The sequence below is a fragment of the Carlito syrichta genome, unplaced genomic scaffold (assembly GCF_000164805.1).
Source record: "Carlito syrichta isolate Samal-C Ts95f unplaced genomic scaffold, Tarsius_syrichta-2.0.1 Scaffold304428, whole genome shotgun sequence".
Classification (NCBI taxonomy): Eukaryota; Metazoa; Chordata; class Mammalia; order Primates; family Tarsiidae; genus Carlito; species Carlito syrichta.
Window position 1 is genome coordinate 91,532 of NW_007248524.1, and position 24,856 is coordinate 116,387.

Below are 24,856 nucleotides of genomic sequence, written 5' to 3' on the forward strand. Positions count from 1 at the left end.
CGGAAGGATCGCCAGAGCCCAGCGGGCGAGGCTGCGGTGGCCTGGAGCGGCCACCGCACTCCAGTCCGGGCGACAGAGTGAGACTCCGATTCAAAAAAAAAAAAATGTAAGCAGAAAGAATATAATCTAAAATGACAGCAAAAAACATAGTGAATACGTAAACCAGTAAGAGAGTCACTTATTGTCGTTATCGAACATCGTGTGCTAGATCTTCGAACAACAGGCGGCATAGCAGGTTGGTACTCGCCAACAACGCCACGTGAGCCATGCGTGTGCCACACAAGTGCCACAGCACCACCGGGCGATGACATCAGCAGGTGACAGGAATCTCTTAAGGGACCAGCCAGTAGACGTGGCCCCTCGCTGCTGCCCGGCCCTCCAAATGGTGCCTGTCACCTCCTTGTCGCACAAGCCAGTTAGCTGGTCCTCTAAGATCTCCAAGAAGTGAGTGGCTCATGGCTGGGATCACAGGGTGCACGTCTGTCACCCCGGGGCTCTGAGAGGCCGAGGCGGGAGCATCACTTGAGCCCAGGAGTTTGCGACCAGCCTAGGCAGCATGGCAAGGCCTCGACTCTACAAAAAATTTAAAAATTGGTTGGGCATGGTAGCACCTGCCTGTAGTTCCAGCTACTCAGGAGAATGAGATGGAGGATCGTGTGCGCCCTGGGGGCTGAGGGTACATGGAGCCTGGACAGCGCCGCTGCACTGCAGCAGCCTGGGTTCAAGAGAGTGAGATCCTGTCCCTTAAAAAAAAAAAGTCCACAGGCCGGGCTTGGTGGCTTTGGGAGGCCGAGATGAGAGGCTTGTCTGAGCCTGCGGGTTCAAGGTCAGCCTGGGCAACCTGGCAAGACCTCGTCTCTACAATAAATAAAAAACTAGCCGGGCGTGTTCTCACGCGCCTGTCGTTCCAGCTACCTGGAAGGCTGAGGCGGAAGGATCGCCGGAGCCCAGCAGGTCGAGGGTGCAGTGGCTGTGAGCGTGCCCCTGCCTTCCTGCCTGGGTGACGGAATGGGACTCCCCCACCCTCACAAAAGGTCCACAAAGGCAGGCCTGGGATTCATTACAACGATTGCCTAATCTTCAGCCATGATTCCCAAATCCTATTTGGAGCTGGTAAACAGGGTTAGGAGAAACAACAGTCTTCTAATAAAGCTATCCGACATTTCAGAACACAATGTGCTTATTAAGAGCATTTCATCTGGAGACCTCGGGAGGGACTATGGTGACTCCTTTTAGGCCTAAAACACTAAGGCGTGGACTGTGTGGGAAATGTGTCTGGCAGACCCAACATGAGACAATTTTTGGTTTCAGGAGCCTTGGGCTTGGGTAACAAAGTCTGTGGTCATGCATCCATTTCTGCTTGAGACGAGAGGTGCGATCCATGATTTGATTCCGGGGTGAAATGTCAGCCCCGATGGAAACTTCATCCGTCTCTGGGTGCTGACCCCCTGGGCTGGGCAGTCTCAGCTCAAGCAGCCACTTCAACGAGATGCACGGGGTCAGTGCCCGTCCCTGCCACGGGGCAGCACCCATCCCACACCCCCATTCACTCTTGCTTTAAGAAACTAGACTTGGCATTGCACAACACCGCACCTGGCCATGTTTTTTTTTTTTAAGTATGGAAACAACATGGTATTAAGCTGCAACAGAGAAAACAGACAGGGAACAAAGTCATCCTGGAGCGGGAAGGCTGGATCCAAGAGCCAGCAGACAGCTAACACATTGGCCAGCCAGGTGCGGTGGCTCACGCCTGTCATCCCAGCACTTTGAGAGGTCGAGGCCAGAGGACTGCATGAGTCCGGGGTTCGAGAACAGCCTGGGCAATGTGGTGAGACCTCATCTCTACCATAAATCAAAAAATTAGCCAGGCATGGGGGCGTGCCTCTAGTTCCAACTACTTGGAAGACTGAGGCGGAAGGATAGCCAGAGCCCAGCAGGTCGAGGCTGCGGTGGCCGGGGGCGGCGGAGTGGGCCAACTCAAAAAACAAAAGATAGCCACGTGCTCTTTACAGGCTGTCTCTCAGCAACAGCACACGCATGTGCTTGTCAGTGGACTGCCAGAGAAATGCAGCTGACGCGGTCTCCGCCCTCCCACAGGCTGAGTCTGAAGGGCAGAGCCAGGCAGTGCTCAGTGGGAGAACAGCAGCTCAGAGGCAGCGGGCGCAGAGGAGGGCGGCTGCTCCACCCAAGGGGAGGCCTCAGGGAGGGGCGGAGCCACGGGGAAGATGAAGCAGGGGCCAGGAGGTGGGGCGCCGTGGCCAACACCCCCAACGCCCCCCCCATCACCTCTGGTGTGGAGGCCCCACTCTGGCCGCCCCTTCTTCCCCTTCCTCCTGGCTGTTCCACCTGGGGAGCTGTTTGCTCGGTTTCTCGATCCTCTTGCCTTGGGCCCCACTTCCGAGATGCAGCGCTCAGATTCTGCGCCCACAGCTGGTGTCGAAAAGCCTGCCTGGTTCTCCGTCCCGTCACCCCCAGCCCTTCCAGGGTAGCTTTGTTCCCCTGCTAATTAGTCCCTCTGCTGTAAGCCTAGGAGGCTTCCCTACAATTTCTCTTCACCACCAACCCATCCGTAACTAAGTCCAAATGATTCCGCTTTTTCTTCCTTTTTTTTTTTTTAGTTGGAGTCTCACTCTGTCGCCCAGGCTGCAAGGCCGTGGCACGCTCCCAGCCACTGCAGCCTCAACCTGCTGGGCTCAGGCGATCCTTCTGCCTCAGCTTTCCAAGTGACTGGAACCAGAGGAATGCGTCACCATGCCCGGCTAATTTTTTGATTTATGGTAGAGATGAGGTCTCGTCAAGTTGCCTGGGCTGGTCTTGAACCCGTGGGCTCAGGCAGTGCTCTCACCTCGGCCTCCCAAAGTGCTGGGATTATAGGAGTGAGCCACCACACCCGACTGATTCTGCTTCTAAGAGCATGCTTACCCCCTGCCTCGGTCTTGATGACGTCTTAACAGTCTCTTCATGAGTTCTGCCACTCCCTGGCTCAGAACCCTTGAATGGCTACAGTCTGGCTCAAGGACGAAGGCCGGAGCCTCCCAGACCTTCAGGGCCCCAAGCCCACTCTCCATCCTCAGCCTCCTCTACCCCGTCCCCTCCTCCCCCGCCCTCCGCGCTCCCCTCCTGGGCAACGCGGTTTCCTCTGGCTTGTTTCTGTGGCTGTTCACGCAGCTTCCCATGTGCTACTCTTCCTTCCGGCCCGTCTCAGATGGCTCTGGAAGGCTCTCTCAACGATTCCACCCTGCCTCCGCCTGGTCTGAGTTGCCACACTCTTTGGGGCATTCCCACAGCACTTTGTGAATAAGTCGCTGGGGTGTTTATGTCCACGCCTCAGTGTTGTGGGCTGCTTGTTGACCTGGGCTGTGTAGACGAAGCGTCGAGGAGAGCCTTGCATATGGTGACTCTCCTCAACTGTTTGCTTAGTGGAAGCAATTTCCAAGAACCCGACACTTTTCTCTCGTGTGCGCTAAGAAACAGAAGTCTTCCACCCACGTCAGAGAACCACATCTGGGTCGAACTTGGTTTGGCCAAGAAAACAAACAAGGTGATGGAAGACTAAGGTTGATACTTGCCTCTTGCACCCCGGAAAAGGACTCTGTAGTGTTTTTCTAATCGCTTAGCCATGTAGTTGGCATTTAGTATAGCGACTTCTGTGGCCAGCTTAAGGCCCTTGCCTCCCATCATCTGTAACAGAGGGAAAAAAGAACCATTAATCATCGAACAGATAAAACTAAGGGTCAGGAAACGGCTGAAAATATGTCCCAGATGAATCCACCCATGAAGGAAGTCAGCCCACCATAACGCTGGAAAATTCTAATAGGGACATCCGTCAGTCCCTCCTAAGCTCAACATAATTTTTGGTTTTCTCTCTCTTTTTTTTGAGTTGGAGTCTGACTCCGTTGCCCAGGCTGGAGTGCAATGACACACTCACGGCCATCACAGTCTCGGCCTGCTGGGCTCCAGTGATCCTTTTGCCTCAGTCTTCCAAGGAGCCGGAACTACAGGTGTGCGCGACCACACCCGGCTAATTTTTTTCTTTATTGTAGAGGTGAGGTCTCCCCAAATTGCCCCGGTTGGTCTCAAACCCACGGGCTCAGACAATTCACGTACCTCGGCCTCCCAAAGTGCTGGGATGACAGGCTGAGCCACCAAGCCCAGCCAGTTTTCCCTTTTTAATAGTAGTTTTATATTTTTTAATTGTAATAACAAAACCTACACAGGACAAAGTTGGCTGCTAACTGTTATGTTATCTAAAGAAGGAAAAGAACTGTTCTTAGGTTACATGTGTTTGGGGTTTTTTTGTTTGCTTACTATGAACGTGAGATGCAATTTCCTGGAATGCCCTGGGATCCTGGCCAAAATCCGCACAAGGCGATTTTCATGGATTGTCTTCCCACTGTCCATGGTCAAGGTAATGTATGTTTAACTACAGTTTCAATCTCCTCCTATTCTGGTGGTTGATAGGCTCTATAATCCCTTGGGATGAAGTCATCACCAGCAAAAAAGCTTAAAATCAAGATTGCACCAATTTGCACTGCCTACGTGCCTCCCAGAGTATCTCGTGTACAATGGAGTCTGACGATATACTAAATGCATATCCAACACAAGGCAAATAAGGAAGCACCAAATAAGCCGGGCTCAGTGGCTCAGCCTGTAATCCCGCGCTTTGGGAGGCTGAGGTGAGTGGATTGCCTGAGCCCGCGGGTTTGAGACCCGCCTGGGCAACTTGGTGAGCCCTCATCTCTACAATAAGTCAAAAATCAGCCGGGTGTGGTAGTGCGCGCCTGTAGTTCCAGTTACTCGGAAGGCTGAGGCGGAAGGATCGCAGGAGCCCAGCAGGTGAGGCTGCGGTGGCCAGGAGCAGCCACTGCACTCCAGTCTGGGTGACAGAGTGAGACTCCGACTCAAGAGAAAAAAAAAGCAAGCACCAAATATAATAACAGTGATATCAAAGTTCAGAGTAAGGAGAGGCCATCTTGCCCCCGGCTGGTCCAAGACAGGTTCCTGGATCGAGAGTTGGAACGTGACTGGAAGCATAAAACTGAGTAGGAGTTGGATCGGCAAAGAGGAGGGGGAAGGGACTCCAGGTGAAAAGAAGGGCAGAAACCAGGATGTGGAGGGGGGAGGCAGAGCACTGTCAAGATGAATTGTGAGCCTCAAACCTTCACCGGGAAGGACTTGGACTTGGCTCTGCCAGCCAGTGGCTCTCAACCCATGTGTCACAGCATCTTTTTTTTTGAGTCGGAGTCTCACTCTGTCACCCAGGCTGGAGTGCAGTGGCACACTCATGGCTGCCGCAGCCTCGGCCTGCTGGGTTGAAGCAATCCTTCCGCCTCAGTCTTCCAAGTAGCTGGAACTACAGGCGTGCACCACCATGCCTGGCTAATTTTTTGATTTCTTGTAGAGATGAGGTCTTGCTAAGTGGCCCAGGCTGATCTTGAACCTGTGGGCTCAGGAGTCCTCTCGCCCTGACCTCCCAAAGTGCTAGGATTATAGGCGTGAACCACCAGGCCAGGCCCACAGAGCATCTTTTACAACATGCTGACTGCTCAAGGGCAACCCCCCGCAGGCCGAGTTTGTTTCTCTGTGAAACGGAGCCTTGGCATGTGCATTCTGCAAGAACGCCCTAAGGATTCTGGGTAGGCCGGTGACAACCAGCAGTAGTGCAGCGCGAGGTGCATGAGCCCCAGGGTGAGGCCAACAGTGTCTAGCGGTCACTGTCCCCTGCGGGACCGCAGCAGGGGGAAAGAGGCTAGGGCAGGAGTCCAGGGGAGAGGCAGCAGCCGCTTGAAACCAGAGAAAGCCAAGGTCGCCGCAGCTGAAGTCCTGCTTTAGTTATTCAATTTTTAAACCAAGGCTCTGTCTGGGGTCCCAGGCCTGAGGCCAAACCAGCCTTGGGACATTTATTTTCCATATGTGGAGAATCATCTCTAGCCGAAATATGTCCATACAAATAACCCGGATTTCCAGAACGCAGGGATCAAAAGGGAAATGGAAATTTGATTCTGTCTGCAAAGAAACAGGTTTTGTTCTGATTTTTATGTTGTGACTATTTGCAAAACAACTTGAGTCCCTTTTTTATTTTGTTATTTTTTTTCAGTCGGGATCTCACTCTGTCACCCAGGGTTGAGTGTGGTGGCACAATCACAGCTCACAGCAGCCTCCACTCTCCTGGGCTCAGGCAATCCTTCCACCTTGGCCTACCGAGTAGCTGTAACTATAAGCATACACCACCACACCCGGTTAATTTTTTTTGCAGAGACAAAGTCTTGCTATGTGGCCTGGGCTGATCTCAGACTCCTGGTCTCAAGCAGGTCTCCTGCCTTGGCCTCCTAAAATGCTGGAATTACAGGCATGAGTGGCCACACTCAGCCGTGTCTCACTTTAAAAAGCCGGGTTAAGTCTCTGAGATACAGAATGGCTCCAGCCTCCAAGAAATTCTTCCTAAATGCGACCCTGCTCAAGAGTAACAGCCAGCTGGCACGATTTGCATAGCTGAGTTTTGGGGTTTTGTTTCACCAGAAGGCCCCTTCCTCGAAAGAGGGGCACTGGTTTGAGGAAGCCGCTCTAATGAGCAGCTGAACAAGGAAGGGCTCCTGTTCGTCCGTCCAGGAAGTGGGGAGGCCAGTGTGAACCACAACTGCAGGAAACACAGGCTGGCCCTAGCGCTTTCTGGAGAAAGACAAAGGGAGAAAGCCAGTCCTCAGACACAGTCTGATCACGCCTGCAAGGACCCTCCTCCACAAGCCCTGAAGTGCAAAGAGCTCCTGGAAAGGACCACAAAAGCAAATCTCCGCGGTTTTCCTCTTCTCTTCCAGGACCCTGAGAAATAAAAAGCTGAGTGACACGTACTCCTAAAATGTATTCCAGGATCTCAGCAAAGTGCAATAGTTCATGTGTGTGCTGCTTTTCACTAGTAAGGGGCTATATAAATCCTACAGGAAACCGAATGACGTGGCCAGCACATCCATATGACTCATAGAACCTAACCGCATCTGGAAAAATATGCCGGCGCGTCATTTTCTCTGATGTGAAACCCACGATAAGAATCCAAAGGAAACAGAGGAATGGAGAGGAGACGAAATGATTTCTTGCTGATCTCTTTGGGAAGGTTGTTCCACCCGAGTCGTCAGAAGCATTTGCGGAACCACATCTCAGATCACAGATCTCTTTGTTTTGAAGCCAGGCGCGAAGTCTGCAGCCGCACTGCCCGCTCACACAGCACACCCCGCCCACCTGCACACATTCCCAGGCCTCACCTTGATGTACGCCCATGAGATGGGCAAGATGGAACTGGAGCCCCACGGGGCCGCACTGACGGTGCCCACGGACCAGGCGTCCTCATTCGGCTTCACTGACATGGTGGGGTGAGTGGGCAGAAAGGGGGCCAGGTGCTTCTTCCTGTATCCGTTTTTTAAGGACAAATTCAGAAGTTGTAAAAAGAGCCTGTCTGATGAAACAGGCGCGTGCCGGGCCCTCTCAGGCAGCTCCACTCTTAGCAGAGGAACGCTCCTCCTCCGCGGAGGCACGGGCCGCCAGCCATCGGCACCCCGCAGGCCCACCCGAATCCTAGGCAGGGGACGGGGCAGAGGCCGGCAGCCAGGAACAGTGGGCCGACCCCCTCCCCGCCCCGCCCTCCCAGCCCTGTCTCTCAGCTCCTCACCCCCACATACTTGCCAAGGAACCTGGGGAACGCAGAAGGACGCCGATGGGAAGAGGCCCCGTGGGGCTGCACACCGGAGGCCCACTCATGAAGAACTCTCCCCCCACCTCCCCACAGCTGAGATGCTGGAGCTCACCCATGCAGGGAAACGATAACCATCAAAAGGAAAAGCAGGTGGGTGTGACGGCTCATGCCTGCAATCCCAGCACGCTGGGAGGCTGAGGCAACAGGACTGCTTGAGCCCAGGAGTTTGAGACCAGCCTAGGCAACACAGCAAGACCTCGTCTCTACAGAAAACAAAAACTAGCTGGGCACAGTGGTGCACATCTGTAGTCCCAGCTCCTTGAGAGGCTGAGGCTGGAGGACCACCATCACCTGAGCCCAAGAGTTTGAGGGTGAGCAAGGATCACACCACTGCACTCCAGACTGGGCAACAGAGTGAAACCCAGATTCAAAAAACAAAGAACATGCCAGACATGGCGGCTCAGGCCTGTAATCCTAGCACTTTGAGAGACTGAGGCAGGAGGATTGTTCGAGGCCAGGAGTTGAAGACCAGCCCGGTCAACACAGTGAGACCCAGTCTCTACAAAACAAAAATAATTAAAATTTTTTTCTTTAAAAAAAGAAAGAAAAGCAGAAAAAAGCAAGAAAGCCAAGCTCTCAGCAACCTGAAAACTGGCCTCTTTAGCACATTTTTGGAAGACTGAAGCGGCTCAGGAAACAGCTGTTCTTGTCATCATCATTTTCACAAGAGGCTTCAAATTCGTGGTGTAAAAAGTTGTCAATAGCTAAGAAATATTCCTTTAGTCTTATTCTCACTTGATTCAATTATCACTAGTAATAAGATTTGCTTCCTCCTTACTTATCTCAGATGTAATAAGGACTTTACATCTGCTTCACTTTCAACCATCAGCTGATTTTCTTTAAAAAAAAAAAAAAAAGAAAGTCAGGCGCAATGATACACACCTGTAATCCTAGTAGCTCGTATAGCTGAGGTGAGAGAAATGCTTGAACCCAGGAGTTTGAGACCAGCCTAGGCAACATAGCAAGACCCTGTTCTACAAAAATAAAAGTATTTAACCAGGCATGGTAGCGCACACCTGTAGTCCCAGCTATTCAGGAGGCTGAGGCAGAAGGATTGCCTGAGCTCAGGAGGTCAGGGCTGCGGTGAACCATGATCGTGCCACTGCACTCCAGCCTGGGTGACGGAGTGAGACTGTGACTCAAAAAAAAATAAAGGATGGAAAGAAAATCTGTTCAGAAATCCAAGCTCGAGTCTGAAAGGTGCTTCCTAGCATTGATATTCCAGCTCCGATCTGTCATGGCCAAGTAAAGTTCTCCGTTCCTCATTCTGTTAATAAAGCTGTTCTGTGTGCCACCGGTGGGGGTGGGGGGGTGAGGGCAGGGAGGCCAAACACGATGGTGAATAAATACAATCTGATGACGCATTTCTTTGGACATGCCCTAAAAGCATCCCTCTCACTGCTCCTCACACAGCCCCAAGTGCACCGCAGACGGGCACCCAGGACCCTGGAAGGCCTTGACGGACGAGTTTGGAGCCACGCCCTTCTTCTGCCTCCCAAGCCCTCCTGAAACCAGCAGCCCAGAACTCACACTCCGATGGGGCCCATGCCAGGGCCGCCTCCTCCATGGGGGATGCAGAAGGTCTTGTGAAGATTCAGGTGTGAAACATCAGACCCAAAGTCTCCAGGACGGCAGATCCCCACCTACCACAAAGGGAAGGGGCCAAAGCAAGAGTCAAGAGCTTGGAGGGGGCTTTGGTGTGAAGGCCACGGGGGCTGGGGCTGGGGCTGCCCTCCCCGCTCAGAGGAAAAGCAGGCAGCGCCGTGTCCGTGGTGTTCCCGGAAACACCCTCCACGCCGGCCCAGCTCTGCAGTCAAAGTCTGGCATCCCATACAAAGGGTGCGTGTGGTTTCTATGGAAACAGCAGAGGGCCGTTTAGTCCAATTTGGATTTTAAAATACAGATTTGGATGCACGGTTCATTCCTAATCATCCATATCAAGAGGAAGGAGAGGAAGTGGCCCTAATAAAGAAAAGGCCAGTGCCTCCTTGTTGTAGAAATAGGTCATTACAAGCCAGCGGCGGTGGCCCAGGCCTGCAATCCTAGCATTTTGGGAGATGGAGGCGAAAGGATTACCTGTGAGCCCAGGGGCTGGAGACCCACCTGGGCCACTTAGTGAGACCTTGTTTCTACAATAAATTTTGAAAAATTAAAGCCAGATATGGTGGCTCAAGCCTGTCATGCCAGCACTTTCGGAGGCCGAGGCAAGAGGAGTGCTTGAGCCCAGGGCTTGAGACCAGCAGGGGCAACTTGGCGAGATCTCGTCTCCACAATAAATCAAAAAATTAGCTGGGCGTGGTGGTGCATGCCTGTCGTTCCAGCTACTTGGAAGGCTGAGGCGGAAGGATCGCCTGAACCCAGAGGTAGAGGCTGTGGTGGCCATAATCATGCCACTGCACTCTGGCCTGAGCGATGAGAGTGAGACTCCGACTCAAAAACATTAAAAAAAAAAGGAAAAGCAAACAAACACCCAGAGGAGTCTAAACAAGATTGTGACGCTCTCCCCAGAGGTTCCCGTCACACAGACCCTCTGTCCCCCACGTAGTCAGGATTGGATTCCTTGGGACCGTGATTCACAGCTGACAACGCTAAAGCCAGAAGTGGCTTGGTGACAGCCATGGGAGGTCAACATCAACCAGAGGCCAGACCGTGGACTGGCGTTCCTCCGGCAGGGAGCAGGTGACGTGCTGCTAACCCCCACGGAAAGATGGCGCCAGGCCAGTTCGTGCCTCCTCTCCGCCCTTTACCACCCTCCTCCTCAGTTTCCCCAGCCCCCTCCTCCAGGATCTGTTATCCCAGTGAAATCGGGGAGTTTGGTTCGAAGCTGCCCATAAAGAAGTCGGCCTAGTTGTGACTTCTCTGTCTTCAGATACCTCAAGAAGTCAGAGAGCCGGGCGCAGTGGCTCACACCTGTAATCCTAACACTTTGGGAGGCAGAGGCGAGAGGACTGCCTGAGAACATGACGAGACCCTGTCTCTACGGTAGAAAAAATAAAAGAGCCGAGTGCGGTGGTGGCACACACCTGTAGTTCCAGCTTCTCGGAAGGCTGAGGCAGAAGGATCACCTGACCCCAGCAATTCGAGGCTACGGTGGCAGTGAGTGTGCCCCTGCGCTCCAGCCTGGGCGACAGAGTGAGACTCCCACTCAAAAAAAAAGTGGTCAGAGAAAAGCGACGTTTTGCCTGATCCATTTCCTCTGTGGGATCTAAGGGAGGCCCCCTCCCAATCCCCACCTGAGCGTTCATATTCGCTCCATCTAGGTAGACCTGTCCTCCGTGCTGATGGATCAGGTCACACACATCGCTGATGTTCTCTTCAAACACTCCGTTGGTGGACGGGTAGGTGATCATGATTGCCGCCAGGTTGTCCTTGTGTTTCTCCACCTGTGACAAAGAGGGGGGAGGGAGACACAGGGAGGGCACGTTTCTCTCTTGACCAGACATTGGCCTTTATCTTAAAGGGTGAAGAAAGATGAAGTCTTGGTCTTTGCATTCCTGGAACTGTCTCAAAGGACAATGACAGCCATTACTCTTTTCATGGACAGAGAAACAGCAAGAGGCTTTCAGGACAGGTCACGGTGGTCAAGACCAAAAAACTGTTCAGATTTGTTTGATATTTGGGGCCCAACTCTCAATGGTCGTTTTCCCTTGGTTCAAGGCACCAGTAATTATTCCAGGACTTTTTGGTTCTAGACACACGTCTATTCTCACAGTTCATCGCTCTCTGGTCACCCTGCCATGCTGCCCCTGCTCCTCCCACTCTGTTGAAATCAGAACTTCCCAATCACAGCTAAATAGGAGGGGAAAGTTCTAGTGTTCCAAACCACCGTAGAATGACTACAGTTAAAATAATATATGGAGGCCAGGTGCAGCAGTGGCTCATGCCTGTCATCCTAGCACTTTGGGAGGCTGAGGCGAGAGGATTGCCTGAACTTAGGGGTTCGAGACCAGCCCAGGCAACTTGGTTGAGACCTTGTCTCTACAACAAACCAGGAAAAATTGGCCGGATATGATGGTGCATGCCTGTGGTTCCAGCTACTTGGAAGGCTGAGGTGGAAGTTGCCTGGCTAGAGTAGAGTGGCACGTTCATGGCCACTGCAGGTCGAGGCTGCGGTGGTCACGAGCGTGCCACTATACTCCAGCCTGGGTGACAGAGTGAGACTCTGACTCCAAAAAATAATAATAATATATGGCTTCAAAGAGCTAGAAGGAGGATGTTGAACACTCTCAGCATAAAGAAATGATAAGCGGGCCAGGCGCAGTGGCTCAAGCCTATAATCCCAGCACTTTGGGAGGCAGAGGCGAGAGGAATGCCTGAGCCCACAGGTTCGAGACCAGCCTGGGTAACTTGGCAAGACCTTATCTCTACAATAAATCAAAAAATTAGGCTGGACACGGTGGCTCAGTCTGTAATCCTAGCACTTTGGGAGGCCAAGGCAAGTAGATTGCCTGAGCCCGCAGGTTCGAGACCAGCCCAGGCAACTTCGCAAGACTTTGTCTCTACAATAAAATAAAAAATTAGCCGGGCGTGGTAGTGTGTGCCTGTAGTTCTGGCTACTTGGAAGGCTTAGGCGGAAGGATCCAGCCTGGGTGATGGAGTGAAACTCCAACTCAAAAAAAAACAAAAAAAATCGCCAGGTGTGGTAGCACACACCTGTAGTTCCAGCTACTTGGAAGGCTCATGCATAAGAATCACCTGAGCCCAGCAGACTGAGGCTGCGGTGGCCATGAGCAGGCCACTGCACTCCAGCCTGGGCGACGGAGTGAGACTCCACGTCAAAAAAAAGAAAAAAGAAAAAAGAAACATCACTACATACCCCATGAATATGTACCATTAATATTTGCCAATTAAAAAATAAAATGAATAAGAATTTAATTTTAAAAAGAATATTTCCATAGGGAGTGTTTCTGCTTTGATAAAAACCTCCCCCATTTTTCCTTTTTACAAAAGGCAAGCATGTATAAAAGTCATGCCCCTGTTGTTTTCTTGTTTTTTTCTCCTGGCCAGCCAATCAGAGCAGGTACATGTGAAAACGTGCGGGCAGGAAGGAGTCGAAGCCTATAGTCCTGTGTGTGAGAGACTAGTAAGGACAACGACTGGTGCGGATTATTTGTCTGGAAAAAGTGTCCTGGGGCGATGGAAGGGTGCGGTGGAAGAGACGTGCAGCGACTGCGTTTTCAGCTTCCCCCGGAAGGCAACTGCACGGCGTTCCCGGCCCTCACACCCGATAACACCGCTGTCAACATCGCCTTGCTATTCCTGGGATTCCCTCCCTCTTAAGATGCAGCCGCCAGTCCACCGGCGGGAAGCAGATGTGGTTGCTGAGCAACCTCTTCCCCGAGGCTGGGAGGTTGGTGGGGAGGGGGGTTGGCGGAAGCCAGGCGGGAGGCTGCTTGGAATTCAGCATGTCGGGCCAGGACAGTCACAGCCATCTGCAATTCCTGACACCAAGGTGGAGAGCGAGTGTGACCGCCAGGCTGATGACGAATGGGGGAAGGAGGGCCACGGAGAGAAGGAAGAACAGGAGGAAGCAAGCAGGGCCGGCCAGGAGCCCTCGCCCACCCCATGCACAATGCATTCCGCTTCTCACACAGGCAGGAATCGGGAGCCGGGATGTCTCCCATTGGCATAGGGAGGGGGCGAGCGGGCTCTGGTGAGAGAAGGAACAGCAGACTTCTCATCCGAACGCAGGAGAGGCAGCCTTCAGGGCCACACGTCTGGTCCCGGCCCCAGCAGCGCCCCCGACCCGGCACTCCCTTGGCCAAGGGAAGAGGCCTACCATGGCCTTCAGGTGAGCGCCGTCGATATTCCCAAATCTGTCCACCTCCACAGGCTGAATCTTCATGCCCGCCATGTGGGCACTTGCTGGGTTGGTCCCATGTGCTGATTTCGGAATGAGGCAAACCTGGCAAGGAGGGAGGAAAAGGAATCACCGAGCTAATCATCGGGACAGAAAGTCCCCCACACGCTGGCAGCATAAATGAAACAGGCAGCACAGGCTTTTATTTAAGCTGACCACTAGCGCCTTAAAATTGGCAACGTTGTGATTGTCATTGCAACAGAATGTTCAGGTCGGACATGGTGGCTCAGATCTGTAAACCCAACACTTTGGGAGGCCAAGGCTAGAGCATTGCCTGAGCTCAGGGGTTCGAGACCAACCTAAGCAACATGGTGAGACTTCATTTCTACAATAAATTTAAATATTAGGCTGGGCGTAGTGGTTCAAGCCTGCAATCCCAGCAACTTTGGGAGGCCGGGCCGAGTGGATTGCCTGAGCCCGTGGGTTCAAGACCAGCCCGGGCAACTTGGTGAGACCTTGTCTCTACAATAAGTCAAAAATTAGCCAGGCAAGGTAGTGCACACCTGTAGTTCTGGCTCCTTGGAAGGCTGAGGTGGAAGGATCACCTGAGCCCAGCAGGTCGACACCAGGGTGGCCGTGAGCGTGTCACTGCACTCTAGCCTGGGCGATGCGGTGAGACTCTAACTCAAAAAAAAAAAAAAAGAACACGAAACTGGAAATTCAACTCTAGGCTCACCACACCAGTGACGTCATTCATGGGATGCTCACTCTGCAACAGACTGTTAGCTGCCATGGAAATGAGAACGAAGCATGACAATGCCCGCCTCCTGCCCCGGGCTCACACAACTCGCTCACACCGCTGGCACAGAGATGATGTCTAGCGTCCAGAGGTGGGCTAGGAACTTGAGAAGGGCACGCAGTGCCTGGCTGGCAAGATGAAGAGAAAGCCCTTGAGGGCCGAGCTGAAGTGAGGGGGTGTTGGCATTTTATGGAAGGGGAATGGTAGGATGACGTCAGGATCCCCAGACTCCGATGCTCTTCCACTTCCTCCCGTCACTGGACACAGGCAAGCACACACGCACTCGCAGACCCACGACAGGAAAGCGCATCACAGCGCTTTCTCCCAGCAGCTCCCCTGAGAAGGGCCCTCCTGGGCAGCCCCTTCGGGTCCCCTCCCACTGTGGGAGCTTTTCTATCCTCTCAAGGAATCCTGCTGTCAGAAGAAAAAAGAACAATCCTTCTCATGCAAGTTAGTGCAGCCTCTATGGAAATCGGTAGGGAGATTTCCCAAAGAAGCACAAGCAGGTCTGCCGTTCGATCCAGCAATCCCATGACTCGGCATCTCCCCAGAGGAACAGAGGCCCCTCTCCGAAAAGGACCCCTGCACTCCATGTTCATCGCGGCACAACCTGCGGTAGCAGAGATGCAAACACAACCCAGATGATGCCCCCCAGCCGGTCAGTGCATAATGAAAACGCAGCCTATAGAGCGCATGGAACATTCTTCGGACGTCAAGAAGAAGGAAGTGGTGCCTTTTGCAGCAACGTGGATGGAGCTGGAACACCATCCTAAGTGAACTAACGCAGGAACAGAAAAGCCAACACCCACGTTCTCACTTAGAAGCGGGAGCTGAGCTAAGGCTCTGCCAAGGCCCAGAGAAGGGCGCAGTGGACACTGGAGACTCAGAAGGGGGAGGGGGTGGGGGAGGGACGAGAAATCACCCACCGGGTATAGTGGGCCCAGGTGGGGGTGGCAGGGACACGTAAAGCCCAGACTACTTTGCCACCGTGCAAGGGCTCCCCGTAACCAAAAACCAATCATACTGCTTAAAGCTACTGGAATAAAGGGATGATAGATAGATAACAAAAACACTTAAGATGAAAAATATCCCTCCTATTTTTTAAATCACAGAACCAAGATTGCAATTCCTTTGAGGAGAAATAGATGAACATTATTAGAAGTGGACTATAATCCCAGCACATTGGGTGGCTGAGGCGAGTGAATTGCCTGAGCCCGCGGGTTTGAGGTCCCCTGGGGCAACTTGGCGAGACCTCGTCTCTACAACAAATCAAAAAATTAGCCAGACACAGTGGCGTGTGTCTGTAATTCCAGCTCCTTGGAAGGCTGAGGCAGAAGGATCACCAGAGCCCAGAAGGTCGAGGTTGCGGTGCCCGGGAGTGTGCCCCTGCCCTCCAACCTGCGTGACAGTGAGACTCAAAAAAACCCAATGGGCTTAGGAAGAAAAAATTTGACTTCAGCTGTCTCCTCCAAAACAGCAAAGTGGTCTATTTCAGAAAAATGCATGTGCATAAAAAGAGAACTTCAGCCAGAGGCGAACGTGGACTCACTTTGTGGGTTTTGTGCTGGCAAAAGGTGGGCGTCCCTTTTGAGTATCTATCGGTCTCAAGCTGGGTATGCCGTGTGGCCCCACATCCGTCTTCTTGCTTGAAAGCTTCCCTTTTGTAGTTACATTTTTTTCTTTAATTTCTCAGGACAAAGCTAGAGTCACCTCTCTCACAAAGAACTTTTATTCTACAAAAGGCTCACTGGATGAAAGGAGTCCTTCAGGGCAGAATATTGATTTAAAAAAGGAGAAAAGTCAATATTAGAAATGAGTATGAAATATTGATAGGCTGAGCACGGTGCCTCCAGCCTGTCATCCCAGCACTTTGGGAGGCCGAGGCGAGAGGACTGCCTGAGCCCAGGGTTTGAGACCAGCCTGGGCAATGTGGTGAGACCTTGTTTCTACAATAAATAAATTTTAAAACTTAACCAGGTGTGGTGGCGCGTGCCTATGGTTCCAGCTGCTTGGAAGGCTGAGGCAGAAGGACCGCCGGAGCCCAGCAGGTCGAGGCCCTGGTGGCTGTGAGCATGCCACCGTCTGGCTGGGAGACAGAGGGAGGCTGACGCAAAAGAGTAATGGAAAGAGAAAAGGTATCAGTGGTTTTGTCGATGACTCGTTTATGTGTTGCTGTTGGACATTTCTGGGCTTTTATGTGGTTTTAGAGAATCTTAATTTTCCTTTTTTTTTGAGTCGGAGCCTCACTCGGTCGCCCAGACTGGAGTGCAGTGGTCGCTCCCGGCCCCCGCAGCCTCGCCTGCTGGGCTCCGGTGATCCTTCTGCCTCAGCCTTCAGATCTTTTTTTTTTTTTGAGACAGAGTCTCACTCTGTCCCCCAGGCTGGAATCCAGTGACACAATCATTGCAGCCTCAACCTCATGGGCTTGAGTGAACCCCTGCCTTGGTCACTCAAATAGCCAGGACTACAGAAGGATGCCACTACAACCAGCTACATTTTAAAAGCTTCTTTGTGGAGACAGGGTTTTGCTATGTTATCCAGGATGGTCTCAAATTCCTGGCCTCAAGCAATCTTCCCATCAGCCTCCCATAGTGCTGTGATGACAATGTGAGCCAGTGACTCCCAGCCTATGTTTTTTGTGAGAAATTTTGTTTTTTAATTTTATTTAATTATTATTATTTATGTATTTTTTATTTTTTGAGTTGGAGTCTCACTCTGTCGCCCAGACTGGAGTGCAGTGGCATGCTCCCGGCCACCACAGCCTTTGACTTGCTGGGCTCCGGCGATCCTTCTGTCTCAGCCTTCCAAGTAGCTGGAACTACAGGTGCACGTGGACTCGAACCCCGGACTCAGGCAATCCACTCCCCTCAGCCTCCCAGAGCGTGGGATTACAGGCATGAGCCACTGCGCCTGGCTGCCAATCCCTTTCTGATAGTATGATGATAAATGTTCAGGGTTCGCTTAGGAGTCAGTATATGTAGTATTCAGATCTTTGTTTCCATACTAGATCACTGAGTACTATGGACACTGAACCCACCCCTGTTTTTTCCCCTCTTTGCTATCTTTCTTTTTTTAATTTTTAATTTTAAAGATGTGGGGCACAATTCAGAGTTAGGTACACACATGTTCATTATGCAGGTACCCTTGCTGATGAGTATTTGTCAAATGAATTTGTACTCTCCCCATAAGTATTTGTCAAATAAATTTGTACTCTCCCAGATTAAATTGCAAGTCAAGAACTCGGGCCTTCTATTTGAGGAATCTCTACAGTGTAGCCTGAGAGTCAATGTGAAAAGCACGCAGTAGCAGCTGGAAAGCAGCCTGAGGGAAAACCGGCATCCGCCCACGACTTCCCCATGCGCCTTTCTGGGAGGAGCACACGCTTCGCCGGCTCCATCAGGGCCTGCAGTGTGGGAGCAGCTGCCGCGGACATCGCCGACCGGAAAACCTGTCCCTGATCGTCGGGCAAGAAGTCCTTCTCTTCTTCTCTAAGAAAGCCGGCTTCAACAGCAATCTTCATCCAGAGGACGCCAGCATGTCCAGGCTGCTGGTTTCCACCCGGCCTCGTCTCCAACCGCTCCACCCGCTCGCAGCCAGGGCTCCCCTGCCTCTCCCTCCTCGCCCCTCCCGAAGCGCAGCCCCTCGCCCTCCCCCGCCATCCCACGGACACTTCCCTGACAGCAGGACGGACGGCGGGGCCGGGAGAGACATCTCACGCACAGGGCGGGGAGAGGGGGCCCTGGAAAGCACCCGGGGGAATGGAAACGGGAGCCTGGGAGAGCCGGTGGGTTGGACACGCTCGCCCGGCCAGGTCCAAGGAGCTCCCGCGCTTCCTCCTTGACCTTCCTGTCTGGGGCCCAACTCCAGGCCCTCCACAGCTACTTCCTGGTGTCAGAAGGCAGAACGTGGAAGGACGCAGCAAGGGCTGGGAAGCACCACCGGGGGGAAAGGATCTGGATTCCAGCTGGCTCTGCCATCAGCCAGTCACTGGCCCTCCCCAAGCCCCACACTCAGCGGCCTCGCCACCCAACAGTGGCAGGGGGGCGTGGAGGGGCCTCCGGACAGCCACCCACTCCCTTTCCAGGATGCCCGGGCACCTTGTGATGAAAGAGGCCACGTGAGGAGTCTCGGGGCTGCCTCAGCACGTGGAAGCCGCAAGAGACACACACCAGCACCTCACTGGACAACCGGAATGCGAACTTTCCTTTCTGATTCTGTGGAAGTGCTGAGACTCGGCGGCCCCAAGAGCAACGTGGTTCTAAACCACCCCTTCCTCGGAAAGCCAAGAACTCAAAACCACAAGGAAACCCAAGCAAACAACCCCACGTGTGAGAACGTCAGGGTCCGTCTCTGCCCGGCCGGTCGCTTGGCCTCTCCCTGGACTGGCCTGTGCGGCCTCAACCACGCCCGGGGTGCAATCATGTCCTCAATTCACAAATGGCCTGTTTTTCAAAGATCTTTGGGCTGGGCTCCATTCCCCAGCCAGGGCAAAGGCCTGGGAGGACACACATATGGAAGCGGGAGGAGAGAAAACAAGTTCCTTCTTTTCCCCCTTTTTGAAAGAGAAGTGAAACAGTTTCAAAATTCCATATTGCGAAATCCAGGCAGCTAGCCATAAGCCATCTTCAGTTTTAATAAACCCAGGGATGGACCAACTTTGGGCCTCCACTCTCCCCCTGCCCCGCCCCCAGGCCTCTTACTTGGGCAGCCAGGGCCACCGGCAGCCTTTTTCTCTACTCTCCTGGGGCAGCTGCTGCCTTGGCCCCGGCCCTGGCTCCTAGCTGTGCTTCAGTGCGGCCATCAAAGCCAAGGGACCAGGAACACAGGCCTCCTTCGGCTGCGACTAGAGGCCTGACGGAGACCCTGCTAACGGCACTGCCCTGGGGACTAGGGTGTCCATGGGCACCTGCTGGCCCCACAATGGCCCCCAAGAGGCAGCTGGGATCCTGGACACCAGACTCTCACACCCACAGCGAACCATGATGCAGGACTGTGAACTCTGCATTGTGCCTTTTGGGTGCTTCAAGCTGAGAATCATCTAATGGGAAATGTGGTTATTTGATAAATGTTTAGGCTCACTCCGGCACCCAGGCCAGAGTGCAGGGGCAGGCTCACAGCTCACCATAGCCTTGGCCTCCTAGGACCAAGTAGCCAGGACTACAGGTGTGTGCCACCACACCCAGCTAAGTTTTTGAATGTTTTGTAGAAACAAGGTCTCTCTTTGTTGCCCTGGCTGGATTCCAACTTCTGAGCTCAAGCGATCCTCCTGCCTCAGCCTCCCAAAGTGCTGGGATTACAGGAGTGAGCCACCACGCCCTGCTTGTTTTTTGAGCATGCATATGACCAGAAGTGTTCTCCAGCACAACAGGAGTTACAGAAGAATTGGCCCATGGTCTCTGCCTTCCTCCAGCTCTGGGGCCAAGGCTGAGCCACGGAGAAGATGCTTGGGGCGACATTCTCGCCCCCTCCCGCCCTCCCTCTGCTCCCTGGAGAGAACGGTTCCACAGCCAAGTGGCTGACTTTGACATTCTAGGTTTGAGCAAAAGTCTTTTATCTCTGAATGTTTTCCCTCAGAATGGTCATGTGAGATGTCTTGGAGGCGAGGATCATAGCTGTTATTCACAGACATTTGTCTCTTGATTATATGTTCCCCCATCGGCTTCCGAGGAGGCTTGGAGGGAGTATCTCACAGAACAAAAGGAACCCCAGGAGCTGGGCCCCCACCACCCACGGTGAGCCAGTGCCAGCATCCACACTCACCGTCCTGTGCCTCTCCCCCTTCCGGTCCAAGTATGCTCGGATGGTGGCCAGCCCGGCGTATTCCCCTTGGGCTCCACTGCAAAGTCAAGAAAAAAGGGATCAGGGCTTGGTCTCTTGGCCTTCAGCGACTGACTCAGTACTCACTGGGTCCTGGCCACGCAGTCAGCAGTGCATGCCCCACAGCCACTATCCCAGACACTGAGGGAAGCTCGTTTAGGACGTCTCTGTGGGCCAATGGCAGTGAGCCAGCACAGCACCGGCAGCCAGTGTGCTCCCTGAAGCTCAGCCGCTCTGCCCAAGGTGGTCCTTTCTGCCCTGGCTCAGGACCAGGCATGAAAAAAAAACTCTATATTATGAAAAATTCCAGAAGTACCCCAAAACAGAAAGCATAAAAGGGATCACCAGGCCCTATCACCCAGCTTCAACAATTCGGTTTCTGGTCGATCTTGTTTCCGGTGATATCACTCACTCATCACTTTTATGCTGAACTACGTTGTTGTTGTTGTTGTTGTTGTTTCCGAAAACAGGATTTACGAAGAGGACAGAAAAGCTCCCACAGCAGGAGGGGCCCGGGGGAAGGTTGCCTGTATGTTGTTTTGAAGCAAACCTCGAGCACCATATTATTTCATCATTCCAAATTTCAATATGGAGGCTTCAAGGATAAGACTTTTTAAACTATAACTACAACACAATTATCACATCTTAAAAAAAAGAACTTTAAGGTCTTGTGTGTGTCCTTTTTCTTTTTCCCGTTTTCCTTTCTTCAGAAATGTGCTGACATTGCAACAAGTCTCAAGGAAGGCGCATCTGACTCCTGAGCACGTAAACCCCAGCATCCCACTCTGTCATTCCTTAACATTACCAAATATTGAATCAGGAGCCCTATTAGGAATGACACGCTTTCAGTGCAGCACCTTTGCGACCGGTCTCAGGGTGGTTTTCCCGGGCCCAGAGGACTGCCAGGGGCTGGCCACACGCATCTCAGCAGTCCTGGGAGTTGCCTCGCCAGAGCATCCGTTAGTGACTAACACAGCCTCGCTGAGTCAGGCGGAGGCCAGTATTCCCTGTTCTCAGCACCCCGTGCAGGAAGAGAGCGGAAGGGAGGTGAGTAATAGGCCTTCCAACCAAATTCGAAATGCATGTATGCTCCATTCCATCACCCCCATTCAGCACACGAAGAAACTGAGGTCAGAGCGTTACGAGCCCTAACAGCCAACATGACAGATGGAGACTTGCGTAACGAGCTGGCCTGGCTCAAGGAGCCACGTGCTCCCGAGGATTCATAGTCATAAGAGCAAATGCTGACCTTCCTTCACTCATAAGAGCAAATGCTGACCTTCCTTCACAGAACCCTTGTCCGCGGGGTTTGACAGAACCGGGGAAAACAAAAGGCCTGTCCTCCAAGGTCTTCGTGACCCACGCTGAATCAGCTGTAGCTCTCTCCGTTCTCTTCCAGGAAGAAAAGCAAAAAACAAGCTCTTCTGCTTCCCTGGTACTAGCCCGCTGGATTTTCTTAAAAATTAAGTTTAATTATTAAGTTTCTGTAGAGACAGAGTCTCATGTCGCCCAGGCTGGTTGGAACTCCTGACCTGTGATCCTCCCGCTCCGGCCTCCCAGAGTGCTGGGGCTGCAGGCGTAACCCACCATGCCCAGCCTGATGATTTCTATTCTGAGAAAAGAAAATGAATGTGCCATGCTTCCGTAAACCACTCCCGCCACCCGTCACCGTCCGCCTGTGTGTCCGCATCTGTACAGTGCAGATCACTGTGCCCATCACACAGGGCACGTGGGCTGAGTACTGAGAGAATCCACGTGCGGTGCCGACCAGCCAGATCCCACTCACTGCCACCAGCTCCAACTCTCGGCAAAACCTTCCCGAATGCCCTCATCCAGCTCTTTGCCACGGCCTGCACACCCCATGTGACTTGCGGCCCCACTACGTTCAAGCCTTCTCCCATCCCGGGCCACTCAGGCCTTCATCCGTGCCTGAAACACTTTAAGCCGGTTCCCTGGGGTTTTTGCACCAGGGGCTCCTCCTCGCGCTTGAGAATTCCTCCTTTGGATCTTGGCAGTCCCACATCTTATCGATATTTAGGCCTCCACTCAAGGCCACGTCCTCCAAGACGCCCTCCTTGAAGGCAACTGTCTCGTCCGCCCTGTTCATCCTTGTGTTGCCATGCCAAGAACAGTGATGTGAAGGACGTTCAACTAATCGTCATCAACCGACCAAACGAGTACTCCGCTGCCTCCTCCAAACTCATAGCGTTTTACTGGACATGCTCATCTGATGAATACCGTCCTGTACGCTGAAGATTCTGACCAATCCCGCATTCACCTTGTGTGTCGGCCTCATCTGGATGAGCATGTGAGCTCTGAAGGTGGGGTCCTGGACCCGAGCTCTGCATATTCTCACACAAGGATTAATACAGAACGGAACTCTGCATGTGGTCGTTCCACCACAAAGTCTTAGTAAGCTTTTACCTAAACTCCACCCTCCTGCCCAAGCAATCAACACGAATGTCTGCCTCTCCCCTGCAGCAAAGGACCTCAACAAACGCTTCCTCTCTTTACCCTTCTGTTTCTCTCATGAGTTCCACCCATCCTGTTTTCTTGAGAAGTCAATCAAGGGATAGACTAGGAATGAAAGAAGAGACTGGAGTGGGAAGCGAGTAATCCAAGAGGCAGGCAACGGGCTAAAGACGTGATCAGAAGTGCTGGATTTTTTGTGTGTGCAATAGCCACTCAAAATCAGATATGTTTTAGGCCGGGCACGGTGGCTCATGCCTACAATCCCAGCACTTCGAGAGGCCAAGATAAGAGGATTGCCTGAGTCCACGAGTTCAAGACCAGCCTGGGCAACTTGATGAGACCTTATCTCTACAATAAAGCAAAAAATTAGCCAGGTGTGGTGGTGCATGCCTGTAGCTCCAGCTACTTGGAAGGCTGAGGCGGAAGGATCACCTGAGCCCAGCAGGTTGAGGATGCGGTGACCGCAAGTGTGCCACTGCCCTCTAGTCTGAGTGACAGAGTGAGACTCTGACTCAAAAAAAAAATCAGATACGTTTCGATGCAAATGATAAGTTCGAATGGGGTATTATTAAAATAAAGGAAATTATTAGTGCCATCTGTTGGTGAAAAGTGTTATTAAACATAACTGTTTGCACAACCCTGAGACAACAGCTAAGACAACAGTTTTCTGGTGTTGATTTAAAATGAAGTTTACTGCAAGAGGCCAAGAGCTGCAGGGCCAACCAGGGAGGGGGAGCCTCACAGAAGTGCCAAGTGAGCACAAGCTTACACTATCTTAAGCAAACAAGCCCCTTGGGACTCAAGGCTATCATCCCAGGTCTATGGGAGGCGGAGGTGAGAGGATTGCCTGAGTCCAGGGTTCGAGACCAGCCTGAGCAACATGGTGAGACGTTGTCTCTACCATAAATCAAAACATTAGTCGGGCGTGATAGTGCGCGCCTGTGGTTCCAGCTACTTGGAAGACTGAGGCAGACGGATCGAGGAGCCCAGCGGGTCGAGGCTCCGGTAACCATGAGTGTGCTCCTGCACCCTAGCCTGGGCAAGAGTGAGACTCTAACACACACACACACACACACACACACACACACAAAGAAACGCAATACACTAGAAAAACTAGAACAACTTTATGACAGATATAAGAGCCCACCAGTTGAAAATAAATCGGAGTGGATGGAATTCAACAGTTTTACAATAATTACAACCTAGGCCCTGTGGGTATCAGTGTATCATCACAGGTGTGGAAGTTCGGGGCACTATGCAATGTGAATTTTTTAAAAATAAGAATTATTAGTCAATGACATGGTGGAGAGAGGGTGATAGTTCAAAAGGGCTAAAACTTATTTTGCCATGGCTAGCACAGGGGTTTAATGACACAATACATGTTAAAGATTTTTTAAATTAACGCATCTTTCCCTTTGCAAAGAACTTCAGGTGAAAAGATAGATTTAGAAGTGGATGCTGCACACTGCAATTTAAATTGCAATGAACTTGTAATTGAAAATCTAGAAGATTTAAATTTTTAGATATTTGGAACATAACACAAGAGCAATGCCAGGGTACACCTGGAAACGTCTGCTAGATTTTATACATATTATTGCAAATGACATATCTAACGACTGTAAAGAAAAAACCTGGCCTGCTCTTGCGAATGATTTTCCATGGTCAGCATTCACAGGTGGGAAGCACAGCACTTCTTTTTTTTCTTTTTTTTTTTTTTTTTTTGAGTTGGGAGTCTCACTCTGTCACCCAGACTGGAGTGCAGTGGCCGCTCCCGGCCACCGCAGCCTCGCCCTGCTGGGCTCCGGTGATCCTTCCGCCTCAGCCTTCCAAGTAGCCGGAATTACAGGCATGCAATACCACACCCGGCTGAATTTTTGATTGATTGTAGAGATGAGGTCTCGCTGCCCAGGCGGGTCTCGAACCCGCGGGCTCAGGCAATCCCCTCACCTCAGCCTCCCTAAGGCACGGGATTACATGCTGAGCCACCCAGCCCGGCTACTAAAACAACTTGTATTCCAAAAACTGTTCATGTCACTATTGGAGACGTAACTGGATAAGTCTCTTGTTCAATAACTGCAAGTTTCAATTTAACAGGTATCCATTTTCTGAAATTTGCAATCTTTCTCTTGCTAAGATCATAACTCATTTCCAAGCTTATACTGCACCTGCCAATACGTGGTTTGCATGTTCATTAGTATTAATTACTTGTGGTACTGCTGAAATG

At 52.1% G+C, this 24,856-nt stretch overlaps 1 protein-coding gene across 1 annotated transcript in view; it reads right to left on the minus strand.

The window, feature by feature from the left end:
- The window catches only part of GLDC (glycine decarboxylase), a 99,958-nt gene that overhangs the window by 11,897 nt on the left and 63,205 nt on the right, over positions 1–24,856 (minus strand). Inside the window, exons 15-20 of the mRNA XM_021713296.1 lie at positions 20,104–20,179; positions 13,524–13,649; positions 10,978–11,127; positions 9,275–9,387; positions 7,257–7,398; positions 3,570–3,681 (exon numbers count right to left, since the gene is read on the minus strand). Coding sequence (XP_021568971.1) covers positions 3,570–3,681; positions 7,257–7,398; positions 9,275–9,387; positions 10,978–11,127; positions 13,524–13,649; positions 20,104–20,179 — 719 coding nt within the window. The remainder of the gene's footprint in view (positions 1–3,569; positions 3,682–7,256; positions 7,399–9,274; positions 9,388–10,977; positions 11,128–13,523; positions 13,650–20,103; positions 20,180–24,856) is intronic.